The sequence below is a fragment of the Ursus arctos genome, unplaced genomic scaffold (genome assembly GCF_023065955.2).
Source record: "Ursus arctos isolate Adak ecotype North America unplaced genomic scaffold, UrsArc2.0 scaffold_1, whole genome shotgun sequence".
Lineage (NCBI taxonomy): Eukaryota > Metazoa > Chordata > Mammalia > Carnivora > Ursidae > Ursus > Ursus arctos.
The window spans coordinates 40,905,051-40,922,223 of record NW_026622763.1 but is presented as its reverse complement, the minus strand read 5'-3'; the positions used below and the strand labels follow the sequence as shown (position 1 = coordinate 40,922,223).

The following is a 17,173-nucleotide window of genomic DNA, read 5'->3' as shown; positions in this document are numbered from 1 at the left end:
AATCAAGTTCTCTCTTCCATAGGGAATAAATATCAAAAAAAGCAAAGGGGGGGGGGGGCACCTACCTGGTTGGCTCAGTTGGTAGATTATATGGCTCTTGATCCTTGGGATAGTGAGTTCAAGCACCATGTTGGGTGTAGAGCTTACTTTAAAAATAAATCAAGGAAGGCACCACTTCATAGCCATTAGGTTGGCTATGTACAAAAACAAAACAAGAAAACAGAAAACAAGTGATGACAAGGATATGGAGAAAGTGGAACACTTGTGTATTACTGGTAAGAATGTAAAATGGTACAGACAATATGGTAGCTACTCAAAAAACTAAAAACAGAAATACCCGTGATCCAGCAACTCCACTTCTGGGTATATACCCGAAAGAAGTGAAAAGAGGTATCAAAGATTTGTACACCCATGTTCAGAGCAGCATTATTTACAAAAGCCAAAGGTGGAAGTTGCCAATCCCAAGTGTCCATCAACAGATGACTGGATAAGCAAAACACGGTGTATATACACCACAGAACATTATTTAGCCTTAAAAAAAGGCAATTCGAATACATCCTGCAACATGCATAAACTTGGAAGACATCAGATGCTAAGTGAAATAAGCAGGTCACAAAAGGACAAATACGATTTCATTCCAATTATATGAAGTACCTGGAGTAGTCGACCTCCTAGACAAGGTAAAATGCTGGATGGAGGGAGGGAAGAATGGGGCGTTATTGTTTAATATATAGAGTCTCAGGTTTGAAAGATGAAGAGTTCTATGGATAAATGGTGACACAATGTGAATGTACGTAATGGTATAGAACTGTCAACTTAAAAATGGTTAAGATGGTACATATTGTTATGTGTATTTTACATTAAAAAACTGAATCAAGAAAAGCCATGTAAGCATGTTATTTATAAGCATGGAGGCAAATAACAGAAGTTAACAGGAATGGGAATGCAGGGTGAGGAGTAGTAGGGCAGGAGAAGCACAGTATTTTTTGTTACATATCTTGCAGAACTATGAATTTTAAGCTACGCACATGTATGCTGGGGGGGGGAATATATGCAGACTGAAATGTGTAGAAGAGTTGGTAGGTCTAAGTGGTTCTCAAAACCCTATTAGGAATAGCTGAAAGATCTGGCAACGTGTGATCTAGAGTGGTCTCTGAATTCATTAAAAAATACATACATTTCATAAATATGTTTAACTACTATGTGCCCTGCTTTCTTGATACATTTTTTTTTTCATCTGAAGGTCTTCAGTAAGAATACACCCACAGCTTAACAAATTGTGACCACTACAAACCTTTATTTTAGGACCAAAGAGGAGAGAATTCAGCTGTGGCCATTTACCTAACTCCTCCTGTGTTTTTTTAAAGAAGCCTGTCAATATTTTAAATAACATCAATGGCTCTCCCTCACTTTAACATGTAACTTTTGGCCAGATATTCTTTGCTAAGCTTTACATCATTTTAAAAGCATACCTCGAAGGAGGATATAGGTACATTCAAATAACCATAATGTAAAAATACATCTGTAAAGAGAAAATAATTTGAGATTTTTTGGACATACTTTTGGGTGCTACCAAATATAATACAAATACCTTCCCCCCAAAGCATTTACCTCCTCCTAACTCCTAAACCAATTTCCCTGGACTAACTTACTAAAAGATTACAAGGGTTTTGAATAGCCAAGAACTGTTAAGGTTGTATATAATAAGAAATACACACAGATACTTGAATTAAATAATTTTAAAAAAACAAACAACAGGAGCACCTGGGTGGCTCAGGTCATGATCTCAGGGTCCTGGGATAGAGCCCTGTATTCCCTGCTCAGGGGGAAGTCTGCTTCTCCCTCTGTCTGCCCCTCCCCTACACGCATGCTCTCTCTCAAATAAATTAAAAAAATCTTCAAAAAAAAAAAAAAAAGGCGGGGGGAAGATACTTTATTGCCATTCCTGGTTTTTTCAGTGGAGCAAATTTTAAATGCTAAACACCAGATGAACCAATAAGCCTCATTAATGTAAACAAACCTCTAAAGACAACTAGTCTTGAAAAGAGCAGTAAATATAAAGTCTTAGACCAGGAAGTAAAAACCAAGGGAGAGAAAGAGAACTGTAGTATACCTGAGTGTGGGTGATTTCCATTTTAGGATCTTACAGTACAGTGGCAAATTGTAAAACTTAGTTAAAATCTCGAATGACAGTTCAAGCTAAGAAACATAGTAATTTTTTATTTTTATCAATGTGGGGAAATCCTCAAAATAGTCAAATATGTACATGATGAAATTATATTTGTGCTCCCCCAAGTGCAATACAAACAAGTGATTTCCATGTGTGTGTGTATATATTTATATATGTATGTATGTATTTTGTCTTTTCCTTTTCAGATAACCACATTTTAATATCAGCTTTGGTGATTGCTAGCACAGTAATTTTGACCGTTTTGGGAGCAATCATTTGGTTCCTGTACAAAAGAAATTCGGATTCTGGTTTCACCACAGTTTTTTCAGCTGCACCCCAATCACCTTATAACGACGACTGTGTTTTGGTAGTTGCAGAAGAAAATGAGTATGCTGTTCAATTTGACTAAGATTTTGGAAATCTCAGATTAAGACGTCAAATACTTTGACAGTGATTCCTGTGCAGGACTTTAATGTAAAACCTGACAATGAAAATTATGGTTTTTACGGTTTATTACCTTATTCCAGTAACATTCATTATTCTAATGTAATCACTGTGACAAAAATTGATCTTTAGGTTCTTATAAGAACAAATTTTTAAAAAAAGAAATGATCATAGATATAATTTAGTAGTTTTAACCATTTCCCTAAAATGCACCCTTCACTTGAAAAAGTTTAAAATAAAGCCCAAAATAGTAAAGCAGATAAAAATAAAAACCCAGTCTACTGCTCTATCTTCCTTCCCATTTAGTTAAACCATTAGGTTATAGCTGAATTAACAAAAACAGAAAACTACCTACCACTGTAGTTTTAGCAATCACCATGTCTCTCCCAGTTTCTAGGTCTTGCTCCTTTATTAATAAACAAGATATGGGAAATAAAAGACCGTTAAATAGATCCTGTACATTCAGATATCACACATGCTATTTACTATGGCAGATAATTCCTCTAATATTTTTATCTTCCTGAGTTAGATGTAGAAAATATGGTAGATTTTAAGGAGCCCATATTCCACATAATTTTACAATTTCATTACTTTTAGAACATCACTTTGGACCAGAAATAGTATTTAGCACTGATCACAAATGGTTAGAACTTCAATGAAATTTATTATAAATTTTTTGAAACAATAAGTTTACAGCCATACCAGGAAGGTGTGGAGGAAGCTGGCAGTGAGGCTAACACTTTTACCACAGAGCCCCTTTAAGGATTTTTCTCCTACCACCAGATCTGTTCCTCTAAGGTATCTCATGCCCTCCAACTACTGATGAATTAGCCATTCAATGACATGAAAACTAAGCAAACTGTAGAAACACACTACATACTACTGCAGTGGTGATGCTCAAAGTTTTCAGTAAATGTACATTTTAAGACAAAGGTGAAATTAATCATTTTAGGGGTAAGAAATGAAAAGGAAAGCTGAAGCAAGAGTGATTTTCCTTAGCATCCTTTATAGCTTAAAAATATGAAAAGATAAAGAATATAGAGTTCATATAAAATCAGACTTACTGTATTTAGAAACTTGAAAGCTCAAAGAAGTTCTCTCTCCCCCTAACCCACATGCCATCAGTGATCTTATGGGGAGATACACTGTCTCTCATGCTTGACCAATGGCAACAAAAAGTCCCAGCTTGTGCCATGTTTCCATTGGCACCATGAATAACATCCTTCATCACAACTGACGGCACTATTTTTTATTGACACAGGACAAACCACGGAGTGATGACAGGACTATACAGTGTGGCTATGTGGTACTAACGAGTAAATGTTACTCTAGCTGTAGTACGCAAAACGATCACGCTCCGTAAGAGCTTTAAATTTCTGAGATCTTGGATACTATTTTATTACTGATAAACTATTAAGAGTGGTACAAATAGCGAACAGACTGGAATTCCTTCCTACTTTTTCTATTCAAGTTCTTCCAGTCCTTTAAGAACTAGGAGTTATCTTAACACTTCCTTAAAACTTTGTCTAGTAGTCAAATTTCTATAATGTCCAATATGGTAGCCACAAGCTACAAGTGGCTATTTAAATAAATTAAATGTAACTTTAAGTTCGGTTCCCTAGTGGCACTAGGCACACTTCAAATGCTCAAAACACATGTAGTTAGTAGCTACCATATTAGGCAAGACAAATTAGAAAACATTTCTATTATCACAAAGTTTTATTGGACAGTGCTACTCCAGAATCTCCCCCTTCCACTCAACTCCCATACGACTAATTTTCTTCTGTTCATTTTGATAACTTCTACCCAGTGGTAGCTCTTCCAAAATGGCTGTTTTAACCTGATTTAATTTTCCATATTTGACTTCATTTTTCAAGAAAGTCCTTAGAGGTCCCTTGTACTGAAGTGTTAAATCTTAATTTTCTTCATATATCAGAACACCTGTAACCAGCCCTTTTATCTACTTGGTGGTCAACAGCTAACTGGATTGTTCAAATCTGTATGTATTTTTAACATTAAGAGTAACATAAACGTGCTTGTTTACATTCAAAATGTATAAATTACTTTTTTGAACATCTTGGTTCTAGCTAATAAGGACAATATAAATTCTTATATTTGGCAAGTATCTAGAGAGACTATTACTTTTAACTTCATTTTCCTAGGAATTTGCATTTTGTAGTGAATAGCATATGGTCTCTATTTGTTTAGGGTTTAAAAGTTAACAACAATGAAAAGACCTTCCTTCCTTATTCCCTCTAATTCACACTTACAGGCTATTGCAAGATTATACAACACTGAAATATGAAATAGTAAGTAGTACTAAGGAACTACAAGAATACTATCAAGCTCAAGCCACTGCCGATCTGTGTCATTAGCATTTAATATAACAAAACTATAAACTGCATGCCAATGGAATGTTTTCTACTATTTAAATTTTTAAAAGTTTGATGGGTTAATCAGAAGATACTTAATTTTCATGCTGAGTTCTATTAATAGTGTAAATGTTTCAAACTCGAAGCATCCCTGAAAACCCAGACAATATATACTGGACCTGGCATCCTTAAATTCTGTATTTTTTCTTTAAGGCAATGCAAAGGTAACCGGTGAGTTGAGCAAATGTTTTAGAAACAGTTATGTATTTTTGTATGAAACAGGATTTTACTTTTTAATAAAGTTCTTGGCTCTAAGGTTTGAAGTCTACTCTGAGCACCAATTTAAAAGGACACATTTCAAACTATAAAGCAAATCAATCAGTATGCACTTTATTTCCAGCCAAGGTTTTACATGAAGACCAACAAACTGTGTGGGCAAACTGTTGATTCACATCTGAGAAATTACATGGTTTCTACTTAGTTTCTGAAAATGTAGTTTGTTGCCATAACACAAGACTTTATTTAATCTGAAAACACCTGAAGGTGTTTAAAAGTGTATCAGGGTGTTGACAGAGGAAATATACAGTGTTATGAAAGGATACACAACTCATGACCACAGTGTAGATCTGTTCATGGTGAATAGGTAATGTTAATCTGTTCTCCAAAAGCAGTGAAAAATATTAAGTCACTAAATAAATGCTCAGAATTACCAAGGAACAGTTAAAAACGACCAGGATCCAAACAGGTTATTTATACCATATTTATCTATAAAGAAGTGACAACACTAAAAAACACATTGAAAACCAGTGTTTTAAACTTTAAATGTGGGATTTAAAAATATTCCGTTAACTTGAGATTGCAATAATTTTTTTTCCAAATAGCGTTTGATGGGCAATTCTGATATAGTTTACAGCTGTAATATTCCTAAAAGGAATATCTACATACTATGGCCTATCAAATATAATCTGCATTTTGCAAATCAATACAAAAATTTATCCATCATTTATACATTTTATACTTATATACTTTTTAAAAATTAGGTTTTATTGCTAAGTGAATTTAGAACTCATATTAAATTTGGAAACCTAATATAATGCTTTCATAACTTACTCCCCAATTGATTTTTTAGAAACACTGGAAGCAAATGATTATGAAAATGAGACTGCAACGTAAGGCATTTTGAAAGGAAAAATAATTAGGTGCCATTTGCCATTTTATTTCAAAAGCATATTTTGTCCCACTTTTTTCACTAGCAAGAGACTAAAACATGAACCATTTTTCATAAATATGACTACAGTAATCAGAACACAAAAAAGAGTCGTCAGCTTTGCTTAGATATCTAAAACAAGGGTAACGCTTTCCCACTCACCTAAAAGAAAAATACTTTTTGATTACCAATTTATAAACATCAGATTCACACTGGCCATGTTAAAAGGTCCAGCAGAATTTTAATTCAGCAATACTAGAGAATGAATATATATATATACAGGACATCCGTGTGTGTGTATATATATACTCATTATATATATATATATATATATATATATATATTCATTATATATATATGTATATATAGTCAATGTATTCAATAGGCATTCCCCCACAAAATTAAATTCACACTTAATTGCCAGTTTTAATAAACACTTGTTCACAGATCATCCATTTGTCTTATATGAAGTTAGGCAATATCAAATGTTCTGTTATGGTCTCCATCTTCTTCGGAATCATCCTCTGAAGCTGTTGAAAGAAAACAGGATGATCAAGAATGATTTTAAGGGGGATGAGAATGGAAAGGTAAATATGAAGCCAGAATATAGCAATGACTTGTAAAATAAAAATCCCAATTTAGTATACTGTTTGGTCATAATGGTAAGTTATGACAGGGTTAGGGTGGTCTGACTGTGGGTGATGCCCAACCACAATGCTCCCACCCCCACATCTTTTTGTTAGGTTAGTTTTTATAAAAATGAAAATGCTTAAAAATGTGCTTCAAGAAACGTCTTCTAAAAAGCTGAGATCAATCTGTGTTCATAGTAGCTAATGATGTAGACACTAGAGAAAAAATGAACTTATGGCAAGTGCTCTCACACACCTGAGTAGAATCTGGTTTATTACTGCTGCATGTTTGATGCATCCGATGAGAATGAAAAAAAATGTACACAGAAGAGGTTATGGGTGTTCTTGAAATTTACATCAAAGCTATGTCTATACAATGCCAAGAAAAGCTCTATTTAGTCAAAAATGCTTTATATAGACACAGCCGAAGTTAAACTAATTGGATTCAATAAAAACCTTTTGCTGAGATTATTCCTGTGCCTCCACATTGTCAGAAACATCACTTTTGCAATATTTCTGACATCAATTTATTATTAAAGTAGCCCAGAAGTTTAGAATACACATCCTGGAATGTCAACAGGAAGGACATAAGTAAAAAAAAACTATGTATTCTATAAACTGTTCTGTGTGTTGAGGAAAATGGAAGTTCACTAAAATAAACACCCAACCAGCATTTCCCCTATTATCAAGGGCAAAACGATTAAATGTATACTCTTCTTGTGTCAATACTGGACCCAGTATTTAAGAGCACCCAGCAAATGGAATCAACAAAAAAAAGAATGCTACATGTATGGATGGACTTAAGTTTACACATTTCTGTCTAGCAGAAATCTTAAATCCATTTTTAATGGCATCAAGCATATACTTAGCTCATGAATGAGTAAATCCTATGGTTAAGTTTCATGTTGTATCATGGAGAAATACCAAACTAAAAAATAAAACAGCTTTTCATTTCAGGGAACTTCTCATGTTTTCTATTTGGTTAACTCCACAGGAGAAGAAAATTCAGTCAGAACCAACTCTTAGAACATATGAAAACTCTGGTACTTAGGAGTAAGCTTGCAGCACCCACATCTTTCACTCACAGCTGAGTTTGGGCATATTTCACCCTCCATTTTTCTCACATGTTGGGAGTAGACACTGCTATGTTTAGGAAACTAAATTCTAAATGAGAATGTTAGTTTAAAAACAAAACAAAAAACAAAACAAGCAAACTGGGGAAAATATACAGTGAAACAAATTACTAGCATCACATCTGGCAAAGTATAAATCATAATTTACCAAAAAAGAGATCTCTGTGTTAGACAACACAAGGGATCCAAACTAAGAAGGTATAAAAGAAAAAGTATTTATACCAAATGAATTCCCATTTTGTATACCACTCAGTCCTTTATATACCATTTTCACACATACTGAAATGTGAAAATGCATTATCTAGTTGCACACCTCTAATCCTCTCAAAACTTAAAAATAGTACAGACTTAATGACAAAAATCCATGTTTTAGAATATTCAAGGCATTAAAAGGTTCCCATGAAGACCAAGTCCCTCTCAAACTTTACTTCAAAGGATGCTGAGCTCTCCCTAAAGGTAAAAACATTACGCACACTACAGATAACACTCCAAGTGTTCTGAAGAAGAGTACAGAAGATAATCAAGTGGAGAATCATATTTTATACACTTCAGAGTGTAATGGAATCTGATCATGGGGAGCCAGTTGCTTTAGGAGAAAAAGTACAACAGGTAGGGTAATCCTGGATTCCCAGGAACTGTTTCAGAGCCACCAATATCTGTGCCCACCTGATACGAAGCACCCTGGAGGTTGTAGGACTTTGAGGTTAAGCTGTGCAGATGCCTGTAAAGATTTGGGCATTAAGTGCCTTCACATAGGAGCCCAGGCAGAAGTCCTAATGCTGGAACGTGATCTTAAGAGATTGGAGCTGCTGGCGGAGCTGGCTGCCTATTAAAGGTCCATGAGGACCTGAACAAGGAGCAAAAAAAACACTATGGCTTCTGTTATAGACTCAGAATTAGGAATCTTTCACCCCTATTTTCCTAGAACTATAAACAAACCCAGGGAAAACCTTTAATGATCTGACAAAGCTGAGTAACAAGTAAAATTTCATACACACACACAAATCTGATTTAGAAGTGTGATTTGAGCAGTAAATGTGTTCTTTTTGATTAAAAGTTTTAAAATTAAGGTGTTCAAAAATAAAATTTTATTTAAAATGAAATACTTTAAATACACCCTCTGTACCTTAAAATAGAATTTTTTTAAAAAAAATATGCTTTAAAAAAACTGTCAGTTGCCCAACCCATCTTTCCCAAGTCAATTATTTTGTTATTATTAAGCCTATAAATGAAGCTCTAATTTGGTAGAAAGAATATACAGTTAGGTTTTGCTCTGTGGGTTTAATTTGTAAAAGTAAATTCAACAAGTCTGGGAAGGGGAAATTCCACCTACTTTCGAGATCTTCCATATGTGCCTGAAGAGTTCTTGCAAGGTTAATAAACTAGAAACAATGCAGAAAGAAATACAGTAGTTTAAATGTTGCAAATGGATCTAAAAAGAGAATCAGTATAGGAGATTCATTTCTACTTAAAAAAGTCAAACACCATTTTAAGCCTTTAAATAGGGGTCTTTCTACCCCCACATCAAAAATTACAAGCTTAGGAAATTATCTTTTAAATGTTGTATATAATCATTATATAAATGGTCATGGAGAAATCATGAATCGTGTAGAAACTGAAAACAGATACAATAATTTTATCCAATGGCATTCTGTCTCCTTGCATAAATACAACACCTCAAAAAATTACGGAGAAAAAAAAATTAAAACCATTACAGTTTGGACACAAATGCATTCACTTTTAGTGGTCAATTAAAAAAAAAAAAAAACCAGAACAAAACAGGAATAATCAATATTTTCCTGCCTAAATTTGATAGCTCCAGAAGTATTTTAATTCAGTAAAGACTTCCACTTGAATATAATTTCTATCTTTTACAAAGGCATGAATCCAACAGATCTTATTATATGCATTACATAAGGTTTCTTCATTTTAAAAAGTCACCTTTTAAGAAATAATTTTATGGCATTTACTAAATTTAGGTTCTACGGTTTCTTAAGTTCTTAGAAGTCAAGAGATCTTTGCTCAAACTCTGAATGATCTTGATAGCTCATTCTTTATTCTCTCAGTGATAATAATCTGTCCAAAAGACTCACAGGAATAATGTTCACACGATTACAGAAAAATGTTTTTTTTTTTTTTAACCAATTTAGAAGCAGTGTATGTATTGGTTATTTGATAATTTTCAAAATAAAATAGAAACATTAAATCTCACCAGAAACTTGGCTCTATTTTTATCATCAGAGTGAACATTTATTTTAAAAATAGTTTGAAGTATATGTTTATGAACACATTACAAGATATGAAGTGTTCACAATGCTAGAGTAATGAGATGTAGACCGAGCCCCTGCCAGACAAAACGGGCAAGGCAGCAGAGTATAAACTTCCTTCGGTATACTGAGGTAAGCAGTATCACTTTATTTATGAGCACTTAAAAGACAGCTAGCTCAAGTGTTACATTAAGATAAGAGTGAAGAGAGTAAACACACAATAGTCCCCATCTTCAGTAGTTTGTAATATGAATGCTTAAAAATTAGTACACTAGTAATCTTTTATAGGATAGTAACAAATGAAATTGAAGTTAATTTCCCATACTCTCTTGGTTTTTGGAGTTCAATTTCAATGTCAGGTTTCTAAGTTGTAATAATGAGTTGGATTTTCCCTCCCAAATTCAAAAGAGCATTTCCCCTAGGTGTTTTCAATTCCATCCCTGTTTTCCACTGAAATATATTCCAATTACCTTCAAGAGCTAGAAAATTACTTCTCTAAAAATAGCTTTGTGAAAAAATTAGGCTGTTTGATACAGAAGTAAGAAAGACAGCAATTTCTATTAAATCTACAATAACTTTATTTTTAAGATACATTTTAATATAAGAGCTCCCCAAAGAAAATAGAATGTGAACATATAAAACAATGTGCTTTCCAAAGCAAACCCTTGCAGCATCGCACCCTCGCTTTCCCCCCACTCCAATATTACTTACTCGGACACGTGTGCTTGGTTCATTTGTATTTCCCATCATATCAGAAAAGCTTTGTTCGCACAAGTGCAATAACACAACTAGGTAGAGACCAGAGCTGATAAACTCATACTCAGCCTTCAACAGGGAAGCAAACAAGAGAAAAAGAAAAATATGGAGAATGAAAAATTAGTAGAATGAGATTGACTACTCATAGTATACTGATAAACTAGAGGAAATGTATTTATATCCAGTTCCTAGGAAGGGATACAGAGCCATGTATTAAAAAAAAAAAGAAATAAAAAGCTATTCTTCATAGCTTCATAAAATTTTACTAATGCTATATAATGTGTTCAAATAGTCTTTCTTTATGTAATTATCTATGTAAAAGTGGGAAAAATCATTTGATGGTAGAATGAATGCTCTTGTTCCCTAGAAAGCTCAAAATAGATTTCTTTACACAGATGGCTGTAACTGTTTACCTAAAAATTAGCATTTCATCTACAGCTATATCAATATATTACAGAACTAAAATCCTATTCTGATAGGTCAAGTGTTTCTTATGCAATTTAACTAAGCTAAAGGCAACAGCAAATATAAAAATGAACTTAAAAAAAGATAGTAAAGTAACTTCCAGATATCAAAAGCATAGAAATTTGCAGTGGGCAAAAATAGTTCTTTGGTTCAAAGCGCTTCTGTTGTTTTGAAGCTAAGAATACAAAACATGAATATATCGTGTTATTAAAAATCTAATCTGTTCTTCTAACATAACAAAATAAAAATTATTTTAAAAAATCTAATCTGTTCTGTAATTGTTAAACAGTGAACTATCTGTAAATTGCATCATTTTTGATAATTAACTTATCTGAAATTAAGAACTGTATGTTCTTGGTACAAACTCGAGCGAGTTACTGATTACAGATTCTTCAAAATACTCAAATTTCAAACTGATTAAAAGTTTCTCTAAATACTTCATTAATTGCTTATTTTTAACTTAAAAGGAAATCATGTATCTAAGAAGATTAAAAGAAGAGTTTAATGGTTATCACCTTGAAAAAGATGAAGGCATTGGATAATGAAAAAATAAACTGTATTTAAATAAGGGTAGTTGTCAGGCCACTAGAATCCATGATTCACAAAGAACAAAGATGTTAAAGCCAGGAAGCTTAATCAAGACTGTCATTTTTATAATGACTCCACCTAGTATTTCCTAACACCTCTAAATTATTTAAGAGGCGGGTCATTAAAATCCTTGAAGAACAATAAAAACATTCCCAGCTATACTGAAAAGCCAAAAACCACCTTCAAGAGACATGACGGGAGCCCCTAAGAAAGAACGGCAGGAGAAAACCATCCTTTGAAACCTATTCAAATTTTGAGAAGACAAAAACAAAAACAAAAAAAACCCCAAGAACAAAAACAAAAAAACCCACAAAATTCTTTGCATTATTCCACCTTTCCATACTTTCCCCCACTATTATTTAAAATACCAATGTCCAGCTGTCTAGACAGACATCTTAAGAATTTAAGACAGTTCCTTACTGAAGTGGTATTCCCTTTCGAGTACCTTTTGGAGTGTTCTTCATTGAAGAATAAAACAATAATTAACATTAGAGTAGCATCTGTACTATAGCAACTGCCTAATGTTTCATTCATTAGATCGGTAACTCTTAACCTGGATATAAGCAATCAGCTTCAAAAGATCTGGGAATCCCTAAAACTATATACAGATTTTGTGTCTATGTATATTTTGTAAGGAGTGTTTCTGGTCTTAACCTGATTTTCAAAGGGTATCCATATTCCCACATTTAAAAAGTGAAGAGTGTCCACAAAAGATCATATATTGCATGTTTCCATTTATATAAAATATCCAGAATAGATAATCCATAGAGACAGAACACAGACTGGTGGTTACCAGGGGATGGGAGAAGGGGGAGGGAGCAACTGCTTAATGGGTATAGGATTTTCGTTTAGAGAGGAAAATGTCCTGCAACCAGATGGAGGTGATGGTTGCAAAGCACTGCAAATGTACTAGAACCAATAAACTGTTTACCTTAAAATGGCTACTTTAAACTTCATTCAACTAAAAAAAGGGGGGCAAGGTGTCCATTACTCCTTCATTTAAAAAGTGTTTTTCCAGCATTCATGCATTCTCTTTCCATCATATCTCTTTTTATCACAAATATGCTAAGCACACTTGGATAGTATGGCCCTAGAGTCATCCTTGAAGTCTCTTTCAACATCGTCCCCCCTCCCCTGAATTTTCCTTTAAAAAGGGAAAAATACTGAGCTCTAATCTTCAGGAAAAAAGAGTAATCAAATCAATGGGGGGTGGGGATGAGAAGTAGTGATCAATACATACCAAAAAATCTGAGAAATGAGAGGAAAATATTTGAAATAAAATCTTAATATGATCGGAGAAATCCCGACATTATTCATTATGTAAGTAACAGCATGACTGTAGTGATACAATACTGAAGGAAAGAGAAACAATGTGAACTTGGAACAAATGATTTCATATAAGATAACTCGGTCAACATAAAGGTGGAAGCGGGAATAGGGGGAAATAGGGAGGGTAGAGGGAACCAGACAGGAGGAAGAATGGGGGCGTTAGATACGTAGGTAAAAAAATTATTCCCAACATAAAAAATACAGAGCTAGGATGCAGATCTGTGGACTGGTGTTTCAATTATTTTCCGGACTCAGGCATTCACAACTGAGACAGCTATGGGGAGAGAAGGCTGACATTACTACTCTGGGACTAATTTCCTAAGCTTTTATTATTTTCAGGTTTACTTAGAAAGCATATGATGAATTTTACCTTAAACTTAAAATCTGTGACTTGGTTATTTGCCTTTCACTTTAAAAAGTTAGGGGAAAAATAATACAAAATTATAAAATCATATAATACCTTATGTAATAACAGAATTAATTATATTAAAAACATTACTATTATTATTTCAATGCAGGTTTTCTGACCATGATTTAATCTTTTCTTCAAGAGTTGTCCTTTATGCATAGAATAGACACTTACCAAATTAGGCAAAATATACTAACTTGTTCATTTGCATGAGCTCTATGTAGTTCATGAATATCAAAATCCTCCAGGTTAAGCTGCAACTTCTCTTTACAGAGTTCACAGGTGGTTACAGCCTCTAAAGAAGAACCTGGCAAAATTAAAAGTAGAGCTTAGTTCTACTATGTCTCCACAAAACATTCTTCCTTGTGAAGAAAAAAAGGTTTTATTTATTTATTTGAGAGAGAGAACCTGAGAAGGGTGGGGAGTGGGGAAGAGGCAGAGGAAGAGCAGACTCCCTCCTGAGCAGCCCAATGTGGGGGGCTTGATCCCAGAACCCTGATATGACCTGAGCCAAAGGCAGCAGCTTACCCAACTGAGATACCCCGGCGCCCTTTGTAAAGTTTTAAGCTTAGAATATAGAAAATCAAAAGGGAGAAAGAAGTAAGATTGCACTGGGAACACTATTGTGCTTGTCAGGTCCTAATCTACGGTATTTAGGCCCACGCCCACTATTTAGGTACCTATTGTTTTTTGCCTCCCAGAAATGCATATACATCCCCCACCCCTGAGGTGGGAAGCTGACAAAGGAATGTCATCTGTACTTCCTACTTCCTCAAGTACCCTGGCAAGATGCCATGAAAACAATTTTAAATAATATAGTATCCCAAGCAACGAGCTACCTATACCCAGGCCAGTATCTCTGATACGACAATACAGACCTTTTGTACTCTAAGAAATGTGCCTTCCCTATAAGCGAGGAGGGGAAAAAAAGGAATCCACCTCTGTCTAGATAAAAACAGCTCCTTTCAGCCATAAAAGGAATGAAGTTCTGATACATGCTGTAATACGGATGAACCTTGAAAACACGCTAAGTAAAATAAAGCAGATACAAAAAGGACAAATATTATGATTCTATTTATATGAATTATGTACAACGGGCAAACTCAGAGAGAAAGTAAGTTACCAGGGAATGGAGAGAGGGGGTAGGTGGGAGCTGCTGCTTAATGCATACAGCTTCTGTTTGCGGTGATGATAAAATTTTCTAAGTGCATAGTGCTGATGGTCACACAACATTCTGAATATACTCGATGCCACTGATTTGTACACTTAATAATGGTCAAAAGGAAAATTTTACATTATACGTATTTTATCACAAAAAAAGGGGGGGGGAAGCTCCCCTCAAGCCCATACACATTCAGTTATTGGTTACTCCTACTCTTTTGGCTTATTTTTAGATAGAGCTTTAAACTGAAAAAGATGTCCTAAAAGTTTGAGAAGTCATGGGATTAACACGGTAGAGGTTTAGATTCAATTCAACTAACAATTGTTGACTGTTATGTGCCAAGATTTAGAAGGGAAAAAGTATAACCCCTGTTGTCTTCAAGGAGCTATTAAAACTCTTAAAACAGCCAAATTTGGCATACAGTCCAAGACAGCAATAGTAATTTATATGCATTTTTCTCTCGAAAATATCTGAACAGAAAGTGAGTGCTATTGTGAGGTAGTATGTTGTCTCAAAATGTCCTGTAGTCAAACTACATAAGATATTCACAGTATTTCAAGGAATAAATAAAACCTAGTTGTGGTTGTTGTTTTTGTTTTAGGAGTCTAACATATTTAAGATTTTGAAATTAAAATGCCATCTGGAATATTTTAATTAAAAAAATTAGTATTGTACCACTGAACTAAATTCAAGCTAAGTCCATTTTATGACCTGAAGGAGACTATAAAGAATGTGAAAGATATTTAGCAGACATTTCCTAACACTATCCTCTGATTCAGAAGCAGGAAAAGTATGATTATAAAATATGGACCTTGGAGACAGACCATTTAGTACAAATTCTTACACATCTTAGGGATTCATTTTTTCTCTTCTAGGAATTAAGTGACTTGTACAACAACATTCAAAAAGGTCATCTACAGCTGACAGAAGTCCATTTATACCTACATTGTTTAGTCCAGGGCTGTTTCCACGTATACCCACCTCATTCAGTAGGCCCTGACTGCATTTGTCTAAATTCGTACAACTATAGACTTGGTTTGTTCATCTCCGCACATCCTGCAGAATTTAACAGTCCATACATGGCAGCTGCTTAATAAATGTTTAAATCAATTTTTACCAGAATGAATCTTCTACCAGATGGGTCTTTATATAAGTATGAGAAAGATTTGTGAAGATTTATCAGGAAGGTTCAGATCTTGAGATCTTTATATTCATTTGACCTTATCTTAGAAAGTACTTATTATAACCTGATAAAACCCATCAAACTGAGTATTTACCACATGCTCAGTACTGTGAGAAACTATTCGTAAACATCATCTCATCTGACCTTCACAACACCACCATGTGGTAAATCTTACTCAGTTTTACTCATAATGGAACTGAGGCCCAATCCCAGAACTACTTAAGAATGTCCAAAATTATATCTAGGCATCTATATTTTTAAAAACTCTAATGAGGAATTGTGCTCAGCAGTGAGGGTTGAGAACCAATGTTAAAAAACTTACTCAAGATCCTCCACAGTTAAGTATTAGAGCCATTATTCCAATCCAGTCATGTCTAATTCCAAAATGCCAATGTTCTTAACACGCTGTATTATCTGTTTTTCTGCCTACACAACACTAATAACCTAACTGCAAATATTATCAGAAGGTGAATCACGTTGTTTTTATTTTGGCAATGTCTAACATTCCTGGGCCCTTACTCAGTGTCAAGAACCAAAGCTTCCATGCTAACACTCATTTCATCTTAATAATGCCCCGGGGCAGTGACCAAGAAAGCCAAGAGACTGTCATAACACCATACGGCTAAGAAAAGGCTGCTACAGGTGAGACGGTTCTGTCCCACCACTTTGGGATCAGACTACCTTAATACAAAACATAAGTCCCCTACCCCAAGGAGACCTTGTCTAACTAGCTACACACAAAATTTTCCCAGAAGCCTCATAATCTCCAGCTTGAACAGGTTACCCAACTCTTCCAAAAGATTAAAATCAGTATTAATGCCATCATACCTCACCCATGATTTTCCCATGTCACCAACTATTATCAAACCATCAATCTCATACAAGTGTGTCCATTTATTAATCTGATCTAATTTCCCACCCTTCTCACCCTACTAGTCATTTTCACTATGTCCTCTGGTATTCGTGGTGTAAATTTTCTCTCATAACCAATCTCTTTTTTGATTAATCTCTTCATCTTCATGCCCAAATCACAGTGCCCCTCTAGACTGATACATTCTT

At 34.4% G+C, this 17,173-nt stretch overlaps 2 protein-coding genes across 9 annotated transcripts in view; one reads left to right on the top strand and one right to left on the bottom strand.

The window, feature by feature from the left end:
* The window catches only part of LY75 (lymphocyte antigen 75), a 121,281-nt gene extending 115,980 nt beyond the window's left edge, over window positions 1-5,301 (top strand). Inside the window, exon 39 of the mRNA XM_026492728.4 lies at window positions 2,377-5,301. Within this exon, the coding sequence (XP_026348513.3) occupies window positions 2,377-2,579 (203 nt within the window). The 3' untranslated portion in view covers window positions 2,580-5,301. The remainder of the gene's footprint in view (window positions 1-2,376) is intronic.
* A 1,298-nt stretch (window positions 5,302-6,599) lies between these two features.
* Window positions 6,600-17,173, bottom strand: part of MARCHF7 (membrane associated ring-CH-type finger 7) — a 47,615-nt gene continuing 37,041 nt past the window's right edge. For 2 of the 8 annotated variants that reach the window (XM_044381550.3, XM_048214072.2), the window contains 3 exons: window positions 13,967-14,076; window positions 10,934-11,047; window positions 9,027-9,337 (listed from right to left, as the gene is read on the bottom strand). In XM_044381550.3, coding sequence (XP_044237485.1) covers window positions 9,158-9,337; window positions 10,934-11,047; window positions 13,967-14,076 — 404 coding nt within the window. In that variant the 3' untranslated portion in view covers window positions 9,027-9,157. The other 6 variants (XM_057318098.1, XR_008961257.1, XM_026492730.4 and 3 more) reach the window with 6 other exon arrangements.